Source organism: Lemur catta, chromosome 3 (assembly GCF_020740605.2).
Source record: "Lemur catta isolate mLemCat1 chromosome 3, mLemCat1.pri, whole genome shotgun sequence".
Classification (NCBI taxonomy): domain Eukaryota; kingdom Metazoa; phylum Chordata; class Mammalia; order Primates; family Lemuridae; genus Lemur; species Lemur catta.
The window spans coordinates 108359192-108373602 of NC_059130.1; the positions used below are offsets into that span (position 1 = coordinate 108359192).

Consider the following 14411-nt stretch of genomic DNA (forward strand, 5'->3'; position numbering starts at 1 on the left):
GATTTGAGGTTGTCCTCCCACCTCCTGGTTGACATCCTGCACAATAAATCTCCTTTCTTCCTTGGTAATCCTCGTTTCAGTAATTGGCTTTCTGTGCAGCGAGTAACACATAGAACCTCCCTTGCGAGTTCCTTAACAATTCTACACACTTTCTGTACTCCTGGCTAAGTCGGTTCCTTCAGGTCTCAATTTTAACATCTCTTTCTCTAAGAAGCCTTGCTGACATTGCCCCTTTTCCCCAAGCCTGGGCAGGTGTCCCTTCCAAGGCTCCAACATTTGCTGTGTCTCCCATACTGGTTCACATGCCAGTGTGTTGTAATTATTCATTCGTCTGAATTCTCTGCTAAACTGTGAATCCTGTTGAGGTTAGGGACGGTGTCTTGTTCATCAGTGTCGCTAAGACCCAGATCAGGCGGCAAAGCCGGGCGTGGATGCGGATCAGCTGACCTCTCGGGTTCCTCCCTGTTCCCGGCGGTGTCTTTTGCGAAGAACAATGGAAATTCACAGGTGTCAACAAGTGCAAGCTGGTAGGAAATGGGCCCTTAATTTGAATGATCGGTCTTGTATTCTCACAGGAAGCAAAGTGTAGGGGAGCACAAAACAAGCCCCGACCACCTCCCCATTTCCCTGAGAATAAAGTGAAGCCATTGCTAGGCACGCCCGAGAACTATTTGAGGAACAGTGAGGCGGAGGATTACTAACGATACTGAACAGTAACCCTCCGCTCGAGACCCGCAATCGTGGCTGTTCCTCCTCAGGCCACCAGGGGGAGGACTCCCACCGCATTCCTGGGCCTTGGGCGGTTTCATGTACCCACCCACGGGAGCCGCATAGAACTCTGGGAATTGTAGTCCTAGGGTTTGAGGCACAATCTCGTGCGGTGCACCTCGGAAGTTATAGTTTTTGATAGAGAGGCAGAAAATGCCTCTAAGCGCTCATGGTGAGCCCTGGAAACTACAACTACCAAAGGGCCACGGGTTCGTGGGCGGTTTCTCGTTTCCGTCGAGTTAAACGTCTGGGGCTGCTTCTGAGGGATCAACTTGACTGGGTAAGTTTGACGGAGAAAGCTCCTATCCTCAACTGAGCTGTCTGCAGACTTTTTCGTATTCCGGCCCAGTCTGGAATCGTCTCTCAATCGCAGGACCTGCACATTAATCTTCGTCCTTTCTGTCTGTGGAGACACCTCCAATATCCTCCTACACCCTTAACCCTCCCACCGTCGCCTCGCGCCTTCGCTCCCGGCGCCCCTGGAATCCCACCCTGAGCTCTCGTCTCAGGACCCCGCCCCGCAACCCCATCCCGAGCCCGCGGCCCCACGCTGGACCCCACAGCCTCACCCTGATCGCTCTGCCCCACCCTGATCTGCAGCCTCACCTCCCTGAACCTGGGCTTCCTTATGCTCCTCCACACCCTGCGTGCTTCAGACTCACTCTCATTTTCTTGTTTTTCACACCGGGAAGGAAGGGGTCTCCATTCCTTCTTCCCGATCCACGGAGCAGCCGTGGACTTGAAGTCAGCAGATCCGGATCTAGTCCAGCTGTGCCTCGCACTCTGTGACCTTGGGCAAATACAACTCTGGGACTCACTCTCTTCGTCTCTAGTTGCTCCGTCCGTCTTAGGGTGAGGTTCTGTGCCGAGCCAATTAGCTAGTACGTGTGAAGGTGCTTTGTAAACTGTAAAGCCTCCACAAGTGACAGATTATTTTTTATTACAATTATCAATGCTCTGGAACGCCCTTATGAGGGCTCTTTTCTAGCTCTGCTACCTTGTTGCTCAAACCCATCCCTTGAGTGCTTCGTTCTCTAAGAGCAGAGTGAGATTTCCTCATTTCCTCCAGAGAACAAAAGGTCAGACCAGTGAGCTCTTAGTCTCCAGAGAGCTTTGTCTGAAAGGAAGCACCAGAGAAGTGCTTATCTTGGACTCTGTCCTGAAATATCCAGTGATGAGAGGCCCATACAGCTGGCGGAGGGGCAGTCCCCTCCTCACTAGAAACAGAACCCCAGCAGGAGAGGACAGCTGCAGTTTAAGCCCCATCCATTCCCTCTGGGCTCTGCTAGGCCTGTTTATTAGACTCTGGCTTTGATAGGGACGTCGCTGGCCTGAAAAGCCTGGAAGGAGAGAATCCGTTTTGCCAAAAGGTTTAATCCAGAACAAATGAAAGAGACCTTGGCTGAGTATGATGAAAGAGAGATTAGCGTTGCTAATTAGTTCCTAACATTTTATGAGCCCTTAAAATGTACCAGACCCTAGGCAATATCAGTTTTCATATTTAAATTTCACTTAGGAAGTGTCCCCATTTTACATATAAGGAACTTAAGAGGTCATGTAGTTAGTTAAAATAATTATAGCTACCTTCTACCAAAACTGGTGCCTTCTGTGCTGTAGGTACTTTGCATACATTATTTAATCTGCATCAACAACCTTCATGAGTAGTTAGTTCTATTATCCGGATAAATTAGCAGAGGTTTAGAGTTAAAGGAACTTGCTCAAGATCACACAGCTAACGAGAGTGGCAGAGTCACTAGAGCCTTTCTTTTCCCACTATACCATGTAGCTTTATTTATAGATCAGAAAGACAGAGGCTAAATAAAAATTGAGATGGTTTAAATCAAAGCCAAATGAAGGAGCATTTATTGAGTCTCTACTATATGGGGAAAGTATGTGAATAGATGGTTTGTCCTACAAAGAAGTATAAAACAGTCATTACCACTGGAGTATATCTGAAGAGATAAGACATAAATGTGTAAGAAATTAAGTAGTATTCATTGGATAAATTAATTATTGAGACCAACTTTATACAGAGCACTGCATTACGTCTAGTGGCTGGGTGGCCATGGGGATCATCCCAAGTGAAATCATAATCATGAAAATGGTGATTTTCATGATTTTTAATGGCCAGAATACAGTATACCCTAGGTGTTTGTTGCATACACACATGTCTGAATAAAAGTCCTTTGTACCATCTGGACCAGAGGTTCTCAAACCTTGCTGATCGGAAACACCTGGGAAGCTTTTAAAAACTAATTGACCTCTGGGAATAGGGGCCCTAGAATATACATTTTTGAAAAATTTCCCGGGTCATTGTATTGATAGGTTCAGGAACCTCTGACCTAGATTCTACATGGACCACTGTTGCAGGCAAGTCACTGATTGAAAACTTCTAGAATGGTTACGAATACGAGAGCTGCCCTAAGACAGCCTGTGATTGGCTACCGGATAAGGGATGTAGACAGTGCTCAGAGGCAGGAGGAGCAAAGGTTGGAAGGACTTGGGAAAGCTTCACAGAGGACTAGAGATTTCCCTGGCCTTGATGGATGGACAGGCTTCTGGACAGGCATGAATTGTTTAGACAAAGTGAGCAGAAGAAGGTAAGACACATGGACTGATTTCCTTGGAAAATTCCTCGGAATTTTCCATTAGAAATGGCTCTGGATGCTGTGTGAATGCCTCTTAAGCAAAATTTGGAAGTTAGATTGGATTTTCCCATCTTCCCATTCTACTTGGGCTTCAGTCAATGTGAGCCTAGTGAACACGGATTCATTTTCGTGTTAGTCTCACTCTGGCCAATTAGCTTCTTTAGTTTTTGTTTATTTCCAACCAGAATTTAGTGGATGACCCTCCCAAAAACTTGCCAAGGGCACCAGAGAGTTCTGCCTTCCTGTGTGGCTGTTTTCAAGTCCACTGATCCCGATTGCCATCCCGAGCACTGCTCTCTGTGCAGGGTGAGACAAAAATCTCTTCCCATGAGAAGCTTAGGGACTATTGTCCTGGTTACCCGATCCTGAAATCTGACTCATCTTTTGGCTCTTTTCTCTCTCTGGACTCTCCACATCCACTCAGTTGCCAAATCCTGCTCAGTTGTTCCTGCTTTTCTCTCAATCAACAAATATTTCTTGGATTCTTCTTAAAAGCCTAGTAGTATACTAGGCACTTTAAATGCATCGTTTCACTTTATCTCCATAGCAACCCTGTGAGGATGGATAGTATTCCCACTGTACAGATGGGGAGTCAGACTTAGAGAGATCAGATGACTTGCCCAGGGTAAGAAAGCCAGGCAGCAGGAGCTGGGCCTCAAGCGTGGCCCTTTCAGACTTAGTATTTCTTACATCCATGACCTCATTTCCAGAGTAGATTCCAGCTCTTTAGCTCAGCACTTGAAGGACTGCTACCCTCCAAATCTGGTCTCCTTGTGTTCTGTTTCTCACACATGCCTTCTTGTTACTGTGCCTTCGCTCACCACTGACTTCTGCTTGTTTGCATGCCAGCCTTGCTCACCTTCCCCTGCCCTCCACCCTCAAGCTAAAGGAGACTCCTTCTCAGAACTCCTGCAGTATTTTGTCTGCTTCTCTTTTATGACAGTTAGAACTTGCAGCTGCTTCATTGTCATGTGGGTGATGCATATCATGTGGGTGACACGTCTTGTGGCCCCAGCTGTAGGTCTTCAGTGTGTATACCCTAACAGCAAGGGAGAAAAGGTCAGGGCCTGAGGCCAGGTGGTGCTCATCCAGCTTGACTCTGGCTGAACAATCCATTGCCTGCATCAGGAGCTTAGCTTCTTTTTTTAAAGAATTGGCTTTGTTTTTAAGTTTTGCTTCAGAGAAACAAAATGAAGAAGTTAAGTCTGTAGTAAAAAGAAAATCATTTATTATCTTCCAAAGTTAAATGGAATGACATTATGGTTATTTGGGGTTTTCTATTGGACCAGACAATTGACAGTTGGCAATCGGGAGATCTGTGTGTTGTAATAACAGTTCTGCGTGTGTCCTCGAGTAGCTCACTTAATCTCTTCATCAGTGAAGTGCATGTATGTACTGGGGCAGGGCAAGGGGATTGTGGGGAGTATTGACAGAAATGGTGTGTAAGGTCTCTTCTTGCCCAGACATGCTTTGACTTGAACTCCCTGATCCCTCCTGGAGAATCTTAAAGGAAGCAGAATAATTTAATGATTAACAGTGTGGGCCCAGGACTCAGTGTATCCATGTAGATGCTTTTGATTGTAAGCAACAGAAATCTTTTTTTTTTTTTTTGAAGACAGAGTCTCGCTCTGTTGCCCGGGCTAGAGTGCCGTGGCGTCAGCCTAGCTCACAGCAACCTTCCTGGGCTTACGCAATCCTTCTGCCTCAGCCTCCTGAGTAGCTGGGACTACAGACATGCGCCACCATACCCGGCTAATTTTTTCTATATATTTTTAGTTGTCCAGCTAATTTCTTTCCATTTTTAGTAGAGATGGGGGTCTCGCTCTTGCTCAGGCTGGTCTCAAACTCCTGAGCTCAAGTGATCCTTCTGCCTCGGCCTCCCAGAGTGCTAGGATTACAGGCCTGAGCCACCACGCCCAGCTGTAAGCAACAGAAATCTAAATTCAGTTCATTTAAACAAGAAAGGAAATGTATTGATTCATGTAACTAGAAAGTCTAGGAGTGGGTCAGGTTTCAGGTATGGCCTAATCCATGGATCCTTAATGTCTTCATGAATGTGACTCCATTTCTCTGTGATTCTCCCAGCTCTGCTATTCACCATGGTGGCAAAGTTCAAGGCAATGGTTCAAAGCCACTTGACAGGTGACATCTGCACATCACACTGGTTCAAAACAAGAGAGAACTTTTCTCTCCTTCACTATCGAACAAAGTTCTGTGCTTTACTCTTATTGGACCAACTTAATGTCATATGTCCACTCTTCACCCAAATACTGACCAGCAGATAACAAGGACTGATTGGCTCAGGTTAATTGAGACCCAACTCTAGAGGTTAGAGAGAGGTAAACCCCACCCAAATCACAAGGCAATGGATCCTAGGAAGTTTGACCACATTCCCCAGTTACAGTCATATTGCCCGTGATCAAATTCTGGCTGTGCTTGCTGTATGTTTTTGGGTAAATTACTTACCTTTTTCAAGCATCAGTTTCCTTATCTGTAAAATGAAATGATAATACATATCTCAGAGGATTGTTGTAAGGATTAAATTAAATAATATATGTAAAGCACTTAGAGTAGTTCCTGGCACAGAGTAAGTGTGATGATGATGGTGTTGGTGATGATGAAATTGAAGAGGGCTAGGGAGCAATGGCACCAGCCTCAATTTAGGAGGCAGTTAAGAATATTATCTAGCCAAGAGTGTGCTCACCTGTCACGTTAAGGCTCTTGTTTGATCTACTGCCCACATGATACTGTTCCCTGTCTCTGCCTTTCTTTGCTCTTATGTGTTGTCTGGAAGTGCTTTCCTCCCTCTCTCCTGCCTCTCTAAACCTTCTCATCGTTCCTGGCCTAGGACAAGTGCCACCTTATAGTCAATAGTCTAGGTCAGTGACTTTGCATGTGTGTAACGGAGTCTCCCCATGAGCAAGATCAGTAATGGTCAAGAGTTCTCTGCTTCTGGATTAGAAAGACCTGGGTTTGCCACCTGTATGCTGGGTAACTTGGGACAGTTACTCAACCTCTCTGCCCTTAGTTTCTTCATCTGCAAAACAGGGTCTTGATAGTACCTACCTCAAAGAGTTGTTGAAAGAAAGAAATGTTGCAATGTATGTAGAGGGCTTCGTACAGTGCTGACAGAGTCACTTACAGATCTTAGTGGTTACTGTCAGCCTCATGAGGGCAAGGTCTGTGTTACAGTTTCTGCAGCAGTCATTGCTATGCTGGGCACGTAGTAGGTGCTGTTAAACACTTATTAGTAGGTTTTAAGGAGTTTGGATGCTCTCTTCTTCATAACCATCTCCTCACCCCACCAAAAAAAAAAAAAAAGGCCCCTACAAACCTTGGCAAAGACAAAGTAGAGGGTGTGCAAGATTTAGTGAGTGATGGGCAGCGAGGATGGAGTGGTAAGGAAGGTGGCCGGGGTGGCACATGACACGTCTCAGCAACAGGAAGCCAAGAGGAAACCAGCAGGAGGCTGTTTTATGTTCTGCCCTCCAGACATCAAGTTCAGCAGCGCCCAAGTCATTGGATTCACCTGTGATGAAATGGGGGCCAACCAGTCCGTGGGTTTTCCACCTGTCACAGGACCCCACCTCGTAGGCTGCGGGGATGTGATGGAGGGTCAGAGTCTCCAGGTGAGTGTCTCCACTGCTTCTGCCTGCACCATGACTTACTGATCACAAGTCTGATTGTGCAATTCCATGTGGGGGAAACTGAGTCAGAGCTGGTCTGGATTTGGTTACCAAACCCCCAGGTCTGTCTTTCCTGACCTATTTCTTCCTCTTTCCACATACTAGAAACATCCCAATAGACAGAGATGGTGGGCACTTTTTCCAGCCAGGAGGAAAGAGGGACTCTAGCTTCAAAGGCAGCTCGCAGATCTTCTCACCTGGTTGAGGGCAGATGCCTGATCCTGGAAAGGTTTACCATCTCATCCTAACCAAGTATGTGAGAGGAAGAGCATGGGCCCACATGCCACTGGCCTTGGGCTCCCCAGACTGGGTAGGAGGATAGTTCCTTTTCTCCTTTCCTGTCTCCTTCTCTTTTCCTCTCCTGCTTTGGCTTCTGGACTTGCCTTCCATCAGTTCCTAGATCTTTCTCTGCCAGCCCTTGGACTCCCCCCTGCGAGAGGCACACACTTCCTGGTAATGCTTCACCTACTCCCATGTAAAATGAGTGTGCCACTGCTTCCTGAGAGCCAAGCTTCGCTGAGCGGCTGGGTGAGCCACCGATGCCACCTTGTTCAGCACAAGGGCTGATCTCTAGCTCAAGGCCAGATCTAAATCTTTCAATGTCTCAAGCACTCAACATATTTTTGGTGCATCCCCTAGATGTAATCAAAATATAATTGGCTCTTTGAAAGCTTCACATGTATGCTTAAAAATAAAATTGCGTCTGGATTTGTGGATGTAAAATTCAGGTATGCTAACTGAAACTTAAGTTTCCCTGTTTTGGTGCCCCATTTGCTGGAGCCCAATACCTGCTGAGTGTGACTGTTGGGAAATCTGGCAGTGCTTGGGCTTCTTGCTCTGAGCAGTTGCTCTCTTCTTTCCTACAGGGGAGCTTCTTTCGACTCTTCTACCCCTGCCAAGAGGCAGAGGAGACCACGGAGCAGCCCCTGTGGATTCCTCGCTATGAGTACTGCACCGGCCTGGCCGACTACCTGCAGTTTAATAAGCGCTGGGGGGGGCTGCTGTTCAGCCTGGCTGTGGGTAAGGGCTGGCCTGACCCCAGATGCTGTCCCAGATGTTTGGTTATGTTCCTAGGAGATCCTCAAGCAGACACACTCCCTTGTAGCTTGCAGTGTCCAGCCTGTTGTAGGGGGGGATCTGTCAGCTGGCATGGTGTGGGGAGTTGGGAGAGAATTACACGTATAACAGCTTGGGATAGCAAACTGGACTCTGCTGGATTTGAATCAAGACTTTATAATTTACTAGCTGTGAGGCTTGGGCAAGTTACTTGACCTGTCTGAATAGCTGCCTGTGCAAGGTTGTAGTATGGGATGGATGTAAAGCCTCCTGCAGTGCATGGGACATGGAATATGTTCCATAAGTGGCTCTTATTACTCATTTATTCAGCATGTAGTATTTCCCACTGTGTGCCAGCTACTGTGTATATCACAGAAAGATTCTTAACTATCAAGGAACATTCAGTCTCTCCAGTGCCCTCTCTTCTGCGTGGGGTAACATTGGATCATCTACTTCCGCCAAAGGCCCCACCCCTAGGAACTCTACCCACTGCCTTGGCATCTCAGTGATTGACCCCAGGGTTGCTCATACTGCCCCTTTGATTTGTCCTCCCATTTTCTATTGTGTTCGCTCTTTCCAGGGAAGAAAAGGAGAAAGAATAGGTGACTGATTGCCCTGGGCTGCTCAGGGGCCTACGGTGGTTCTCCAGAGGGGAGGAACACATGTCCCCACCCATATCTGTCCTCCAGCTGCCCTTGGGATTACAGTTTGGGGGCAGCAGGAGATTCTACAGCCCATGTCTTTTCTAGGATCTTGCCGCCTGCCTGTTAGCTGGAATGGCCCATTTAAGACAAAGGACTCTGGATACCCCTTGATCATCTTCTCCCATGGCCTGGGAGCCTTCAGGTGAGAGCTTCTCTCCCCCGGACCTTGCCATATTCCTTGCCTAGTGACGGCTGCAGAATCTTAATTTATTCTCTTTATAGGCTTTTTTTTTTTTTTTGAGAGACAGAGTCTCGCTTTTTTGCCCTGCCTGGCTAGAGTGCCGTGGCATCAGCCTAGCTCACAGCAACCTCAAACTCCTGGGCTTAAGCAATCCTTCTGCCTCAGCCTCCTGAATAGCTGGGACTACAGGTATGTGCCACCATGCCCAGCTAATTTCTTTTTTCTATATATATATTTTAGCTGTCCAAATCATTTCTTTCTATTTTTAGTAGAGATGGGGTCTCGCTCTTGCTCAGGCTGGTCTCGAACTCCTGACCTTGAATGATCCTCCTGCCTCGGCTTCCCAGAGTGCTAGGATTACAGGCGTGAGCCACCACGCCCGGCCCAGGGAGAGATCTATTTTAAAACCAACTATGATCTTATCATTCCAGCACCTAGAACAGTGCCAGGTATATAATAGGTACTCACTAAATATTTGTTGAATGAATGAATGAATGTCCCTGCCCTACTTAAAACTTTTAAAGTTTTTAAATTTTTTTTTTTTTTGAGATGACGTCTTGCTGTGTTGCCCAGGCTGGAGTGCAGTGGACAAAAGCTTTTAATAGCTCTTTGAACTTAATTCAGTACTTTTCCTGCTCATACCTGGATGCAGGTCCAAGACAAAATTTCCAGCCTTGTTTCTTGCTACTTGCCCCATTCCAGCTCTCCGGACAGACTGACCTCCTTTCACTTAGTTAAAGGCATTGTGTTATTTCCTGCCTTGAGGTCCTCATCTGTTCTCTGCTTTGTGGCTGTTCCCTTTGTCTGGAGTATTCAGTGTTCTGCTCTTCTTTTCCTGTCCCCACTCTTGCTTTTGCCTCGCTAATTCCAAATTACCTTTAAGGTCTCAATTTAGATGCCACTGTTTTAGGGACACGCATCCTGACCCCTATATTATGTTAGATTAACTTTTCCAGTCATATGCTTTCATAGGACAGTCTGTACTTCTCAGTATTCAACATAATTGTAATGAATTAATTGTTTGTGTACTTATTCTCTAATGTCTGTCTTCCCAACTAGACTGTAAGCTCCATGAAGGCAGATACCTGTCTTCTGTTGCTCCAGTGCCTAGGACAGTGCCTGGAAAGTAGTAGTTCCCCAGTAAATGTTTACTGAGTAAATACAAGGGCTGTGTTCTGCTAGGTTCTTATTCATTCAGCAGAGATCCATGGAGCACCTGCTCTGTGCCAGCCCCTTGACAGGAGAGGAAGGTGGAACATATAGAGATGAATAAATCAAGGAAGTTGCATCCACTAGAGGAGCCACGTGTAAATTCACGGAGCTATAGCCCATGGCAGGAAGTGGAGAGTAGATGTGGAGATGCGGCTAGAAGGGCAAGTAGATGGTTTTTCATGTTGCTTTCGTATTCAGTAAATTGAGTACCTGCTATGTGCTAGGGCTGTGCCAGGGTTGGACTTTCAGTAGTGAAGAAGATACAGCTCCTGACTTCAGGAAGATTATAGTCTAGCAGGGAAAAGACGCTAAGGAACATTCCCTCCTAAGCTCATAGGCATTTATAGAGCAGGTGAGCACACAACTTTGGAGGTGGTCTTTTGGGTTTAAGAATCTGAATTGAGACTTCACACTTTGTTAGATCTGGGTGAGCCAGTTATATTCTTCATTAACCAGAGTAAAGTTCCAAGAAAAAGGGAAGGGAGAGTAAGGGATGTCATTTCCTCTTATTGCATCTGTGGCTAATCTGAGCTCTGAAATTCTTCCTGTGGGTCATAGACCTATGACTTTCCATACCAGGGAAGAATATGTGCATTTAAATACTACCTAAAGGTTAGCGATGCCATTGTCACATTTGGTTCCCACAGAGCCCTGTGAGGTAGGCAGGAGGAGTTGCATATTTTTCAGATGAGTGAACAGGCTGTTTCCCAAGGTCACGCAGTTAGAACTGGGAAGGGGTCCGATATCTCTCTGGCCCTTCAATCCAGTTCATTGCCTCCCCTGGAAAAGTGGGAGAAGGTGAAAAGAAACTTAAGAAACTGACCTTCCTGTATCAATTAGGATTTGGGCAAGTTATATTTAACAGAAAACCCCCAAATAATAGTGACTTAAACATGATAAAGTTTATTTCCGTCTCAGATAAAGAGAGCTAGCGGGTGACAGTTAGGGTTGATATGGTAGTTCCATGAAGTTATCAGAGAAGTAGACTTCTTTTAAAATCTTGATCTGCCATGGGCGGCTTCCATTTCTAAGGATATGTCATGACCCAGGGTAGCTGCTGTTGTTCTAGCCATCATATCCACAGTCCAGGCAATAGGAAGGGAGCACTCTTCATTTTAAGGACATTTCCTGAAAGTTCTGTGTGATACAACTGCTTATATCTCATTGGCTAGAGCTGCTCTGTCCATAGTAGTGTCTTCTAGCTACCTGTGTCTGTCGAACACTTGAACTGTGGCTGGCCCAAACTGAGATACGCTGCAAGTGTTATTAAAATATACATCAATTTCAAAGACTTCATATTTTTTAAAAAAGAATGTAATAAAATATTTCATTAATGTTAAAATTGATAATATATTGCAATTATAATATTTTAGCTATAATGGGTTAAATACAATATATTATTAAAGTTAATTTCACCTGTTTCTTTTTGTTTTTTAAAACAGGTCTACTAGAAAGTTTTAAATTACTTATGAGAGTAGCATTATATTTCTGCTGGACCATGCTGGGCTAGAACTTAACCACACAGGCAAACCTGACTGCAAGGGAGGCAAGGAAATGCAGTATGCTGACGGCATGACAGTGGCTCCAGCTGAAAATACTATTCTGTTATTGAAGAAAGGAAAAATAAATGGAGTAGGCAATTAGCAGTATCTCCCATATTCCTTTTATTTTTTTTCTAGAAAGTTGGCAGATGGACCAAAAAAAATCACAGATGAGTTGCATATTAAAGAAATAGCCAGCATCTCTGTCCTCAAGGAGCTTACCAACTAAATTGGGAGACGTACAATATGTAGATAATAAAAATGCAATTGAAGTAGCCAAAATATGTTTGGGGTATGGGGCTGCACTGACTTGGTGTTTGTATGGGGTTGGAAGACACCATGATTGATTTGCAGGCACTTCCTGACGGCTGGCTGGAGAGAGCACTGGAGGAGGGCTGCCCCCCATGAATCTCCTCCAGTCAGTCTTTTGAGCTGGCCGCTAGCAGAGCATGGTTGGATCGTGGGAGAAGGCTGGGCTGTTCTTTTGATCCCTTCTCCCTGTTCCATCTCTAGGACATTGTATTCAGCCTTCTGCATGGAGCTGGCCTCCCGTGGCTTTGTGGTTGCCGTGCCGGAGCACAGGTGAGGGATGACAGTCATAATGAACTGTCATGAATTGGGTACCTGCACTGAGCTAGGATATAGGCTAGTTTCCTACCAATATATTATTTCTAATCCTCCCCAACAACCGTGCAAGGCAGGTAATATTCCCATTTTAAGGAGGAGAAAACCAAGGTTCAAAGGTGTTAAATAACTTGCCAAAAGTGACACAGCTGAGTTGGGATTCAAACCCACATCTGTCTGTGAAATCCATGTTTTTCTTCTCTCCTATGTATGCCACCAGATATCCTTCCCTGCCAGCCTGCAGGCAATCCAGAATGTCTTGGCTGAAAGGGAGGAGTTGGTCAAGGGGAGAAATAAGCTCAAAAGTGTCTTCTGGTTTCTCTCTGATGACATGTATATTTCAGGGACCAGTCAGCTGCAACCACCTATTTCTGCAAGCAGGCCCCAGAGAACCAGCCCACCAACGAGTCGCTGGAGGAGGAATGGATCCCTTACCGTCGAGTTGAGGAAGGGGAGAAGGAATTCCATGTTCGGAATCCCCAGGTAAGCTTGTGCCAGTTGCGGAGAGGTAGTTAATAAGCTTGTCCTCTCTATACTATACTCACTAAGCAAGAATTTTAACTAACCCTCTCTCTCTCTCTCTCGAAATCTCAACCATAGTGTGTCTGAGTTTGCCACATCAGCGTGAATGAATGGGGCGTTAATTAGGACTCCTACAATTGCCAGTGACAGAAACCCAACTTGAGCTTGCTTAGGTGCGAAAGGGGATTGATTGGCTCATATAAGTACACTGTAGGAAGAGCAAGACCACTGGAACCAGGCTCGAATGCCACCAGGCCTTGCTCTTCACTCTCGTCTCTGTCTCTGTGCAAACGGAGTCACTTTCTGAGGTTAGAACCACAGCCCTTGACAGTGCTGAGCTTGCATATGTTCAGCCTCATCATCTGAGAGAATGGGGCTCTTTTCGAGTTGCTTCCCCCAGTTACCCCATCCAGGTGTCAAGCTGCAGTTTGAAAAATCTTGGAGAGGGATCCCTGGCCTGAGGAGACGTACCGAAGTGGGAAGTTCCCACCAGAAATACATTGTTAGATTTGGGGGTAGAGGGAGGATAGTCTTCAAAAGGAAAGGTTAACAGGAGAAGCAAGGGGTGGGGAGGATATAAGTGCTAGGCAGACAAAAATGATAGCTGTGTGCTATAAATGGACAGGTAGAATCCAGTACTGGATGGCTAATAAGAAGACTCTTAATTCCTTTTGTGTTCAGCATGCTTTCACATACATCATCTCATGGGATCCTCCTGACAACCCTGTGCATAGGCAGATAGAGTGTGAACAGTAGGGCTGATTCCATTATGGCGTTAGGTGGTGCGTACATGAGCCTTTCTCAGGACGAGGGGCCCACAGTGCTTGCTGAGATGTGGGTGGGCAAACTATCCCTGCATTCTTCCTTGGCTCTGCAGGTGAGAGAGATTCTCACTGGGTGGTAAGGAATGTTCTAGCTCCCACCGGGACTATCTGTTGCAGGTGCATCAGCGAGTAAACGAGTGTGTGCGGGTGTTGAGAATCCTGCAAAAGGCCACTGCTGGGCAGACCGTCCTCAACATCTTGCCTGGTGGGTTGGATCTGATGACCTTGAAGGTATGGCAGCAATGGGTATGACCCAGAGCCCACTTATTCATCAAGACTTTCTTGGTCACAAGTAGCAGAAACCTAACTCACTAGCTTAAACCAAAAGAGAATATATTGGCTTATGTAACTAGGAAGACCAAAGGTAGACTTTAGGCCAGTGTAGTCAGATCCAGGGTTTCAGACATTATCATCAAAGCTCTGGCCCTCTTTTCTCCCTTCTCCTGCCTCAATTTCTCTGGGCTTCATTCTCACCAGACCTTTAGGCAAGAAAGATGGTTGCTAGCAGCTCAAGCCTGCATGTCAATTTACAGCTCCAGATTTAAATTTCTGTAGAGATGGGAGTCTCACTATGTTGCTCATAGGCTGGTCTTGAACTCTTGTCCTTAAGTGATCCTCCTGCCTCGGCCTCCCAAAGTGCTGGGA

At 46.0% G+C, this 14411-nt stretch overlaps 1 protein-coding gene across 8 annotated transcripts in view; it reads left to right on the top strand.

Moving 5' to 3' along the window:
* The first annotated feature begins 920 nt into the window (after positions 1-920).
* The window catches only part of PAFAH2 (platelet activating factor acetylhydrolase 2), a 31057-nt gene continuing 17566 nt past the window's right edge, over positions 921-14411 (top strand). For 3 of the 8 annotated variants that reach the window (XM_045545920.1, XM_045545921.1, XM_045545927.1), the window contains exons 1-6: positions 6760-7045; positions 7969-8122; positions 8908-9004; positions 12310-12378; positions 12765-12903; positions 13884-13997. In XM_045545920.1, the coding sequence (XP_045401876.1) occupies positions 6794-7045; positions 7969-8122; positions 8908-9004; positions 12310-12378; positions 12765-12903; positions 13884-13997 (825 nt within the window). In that variant the 5' untranslated portion in view covers positions 6760-6793. Of the gene's footprint in view, positions 1049-1471; positions 1621-6759; positions 7046-7207; positions 7413-7968; positions 8123-8907; positions 9005-12309; positions 12379-12764; positions 12904-13883; positions 13998-14411 lie in introns of those variants that run through there. The other 5 variants (XM_045545925.1, XM_045545923.1, XM_045545926.1 and 2 more) reach the window with 5 other exon arrangements.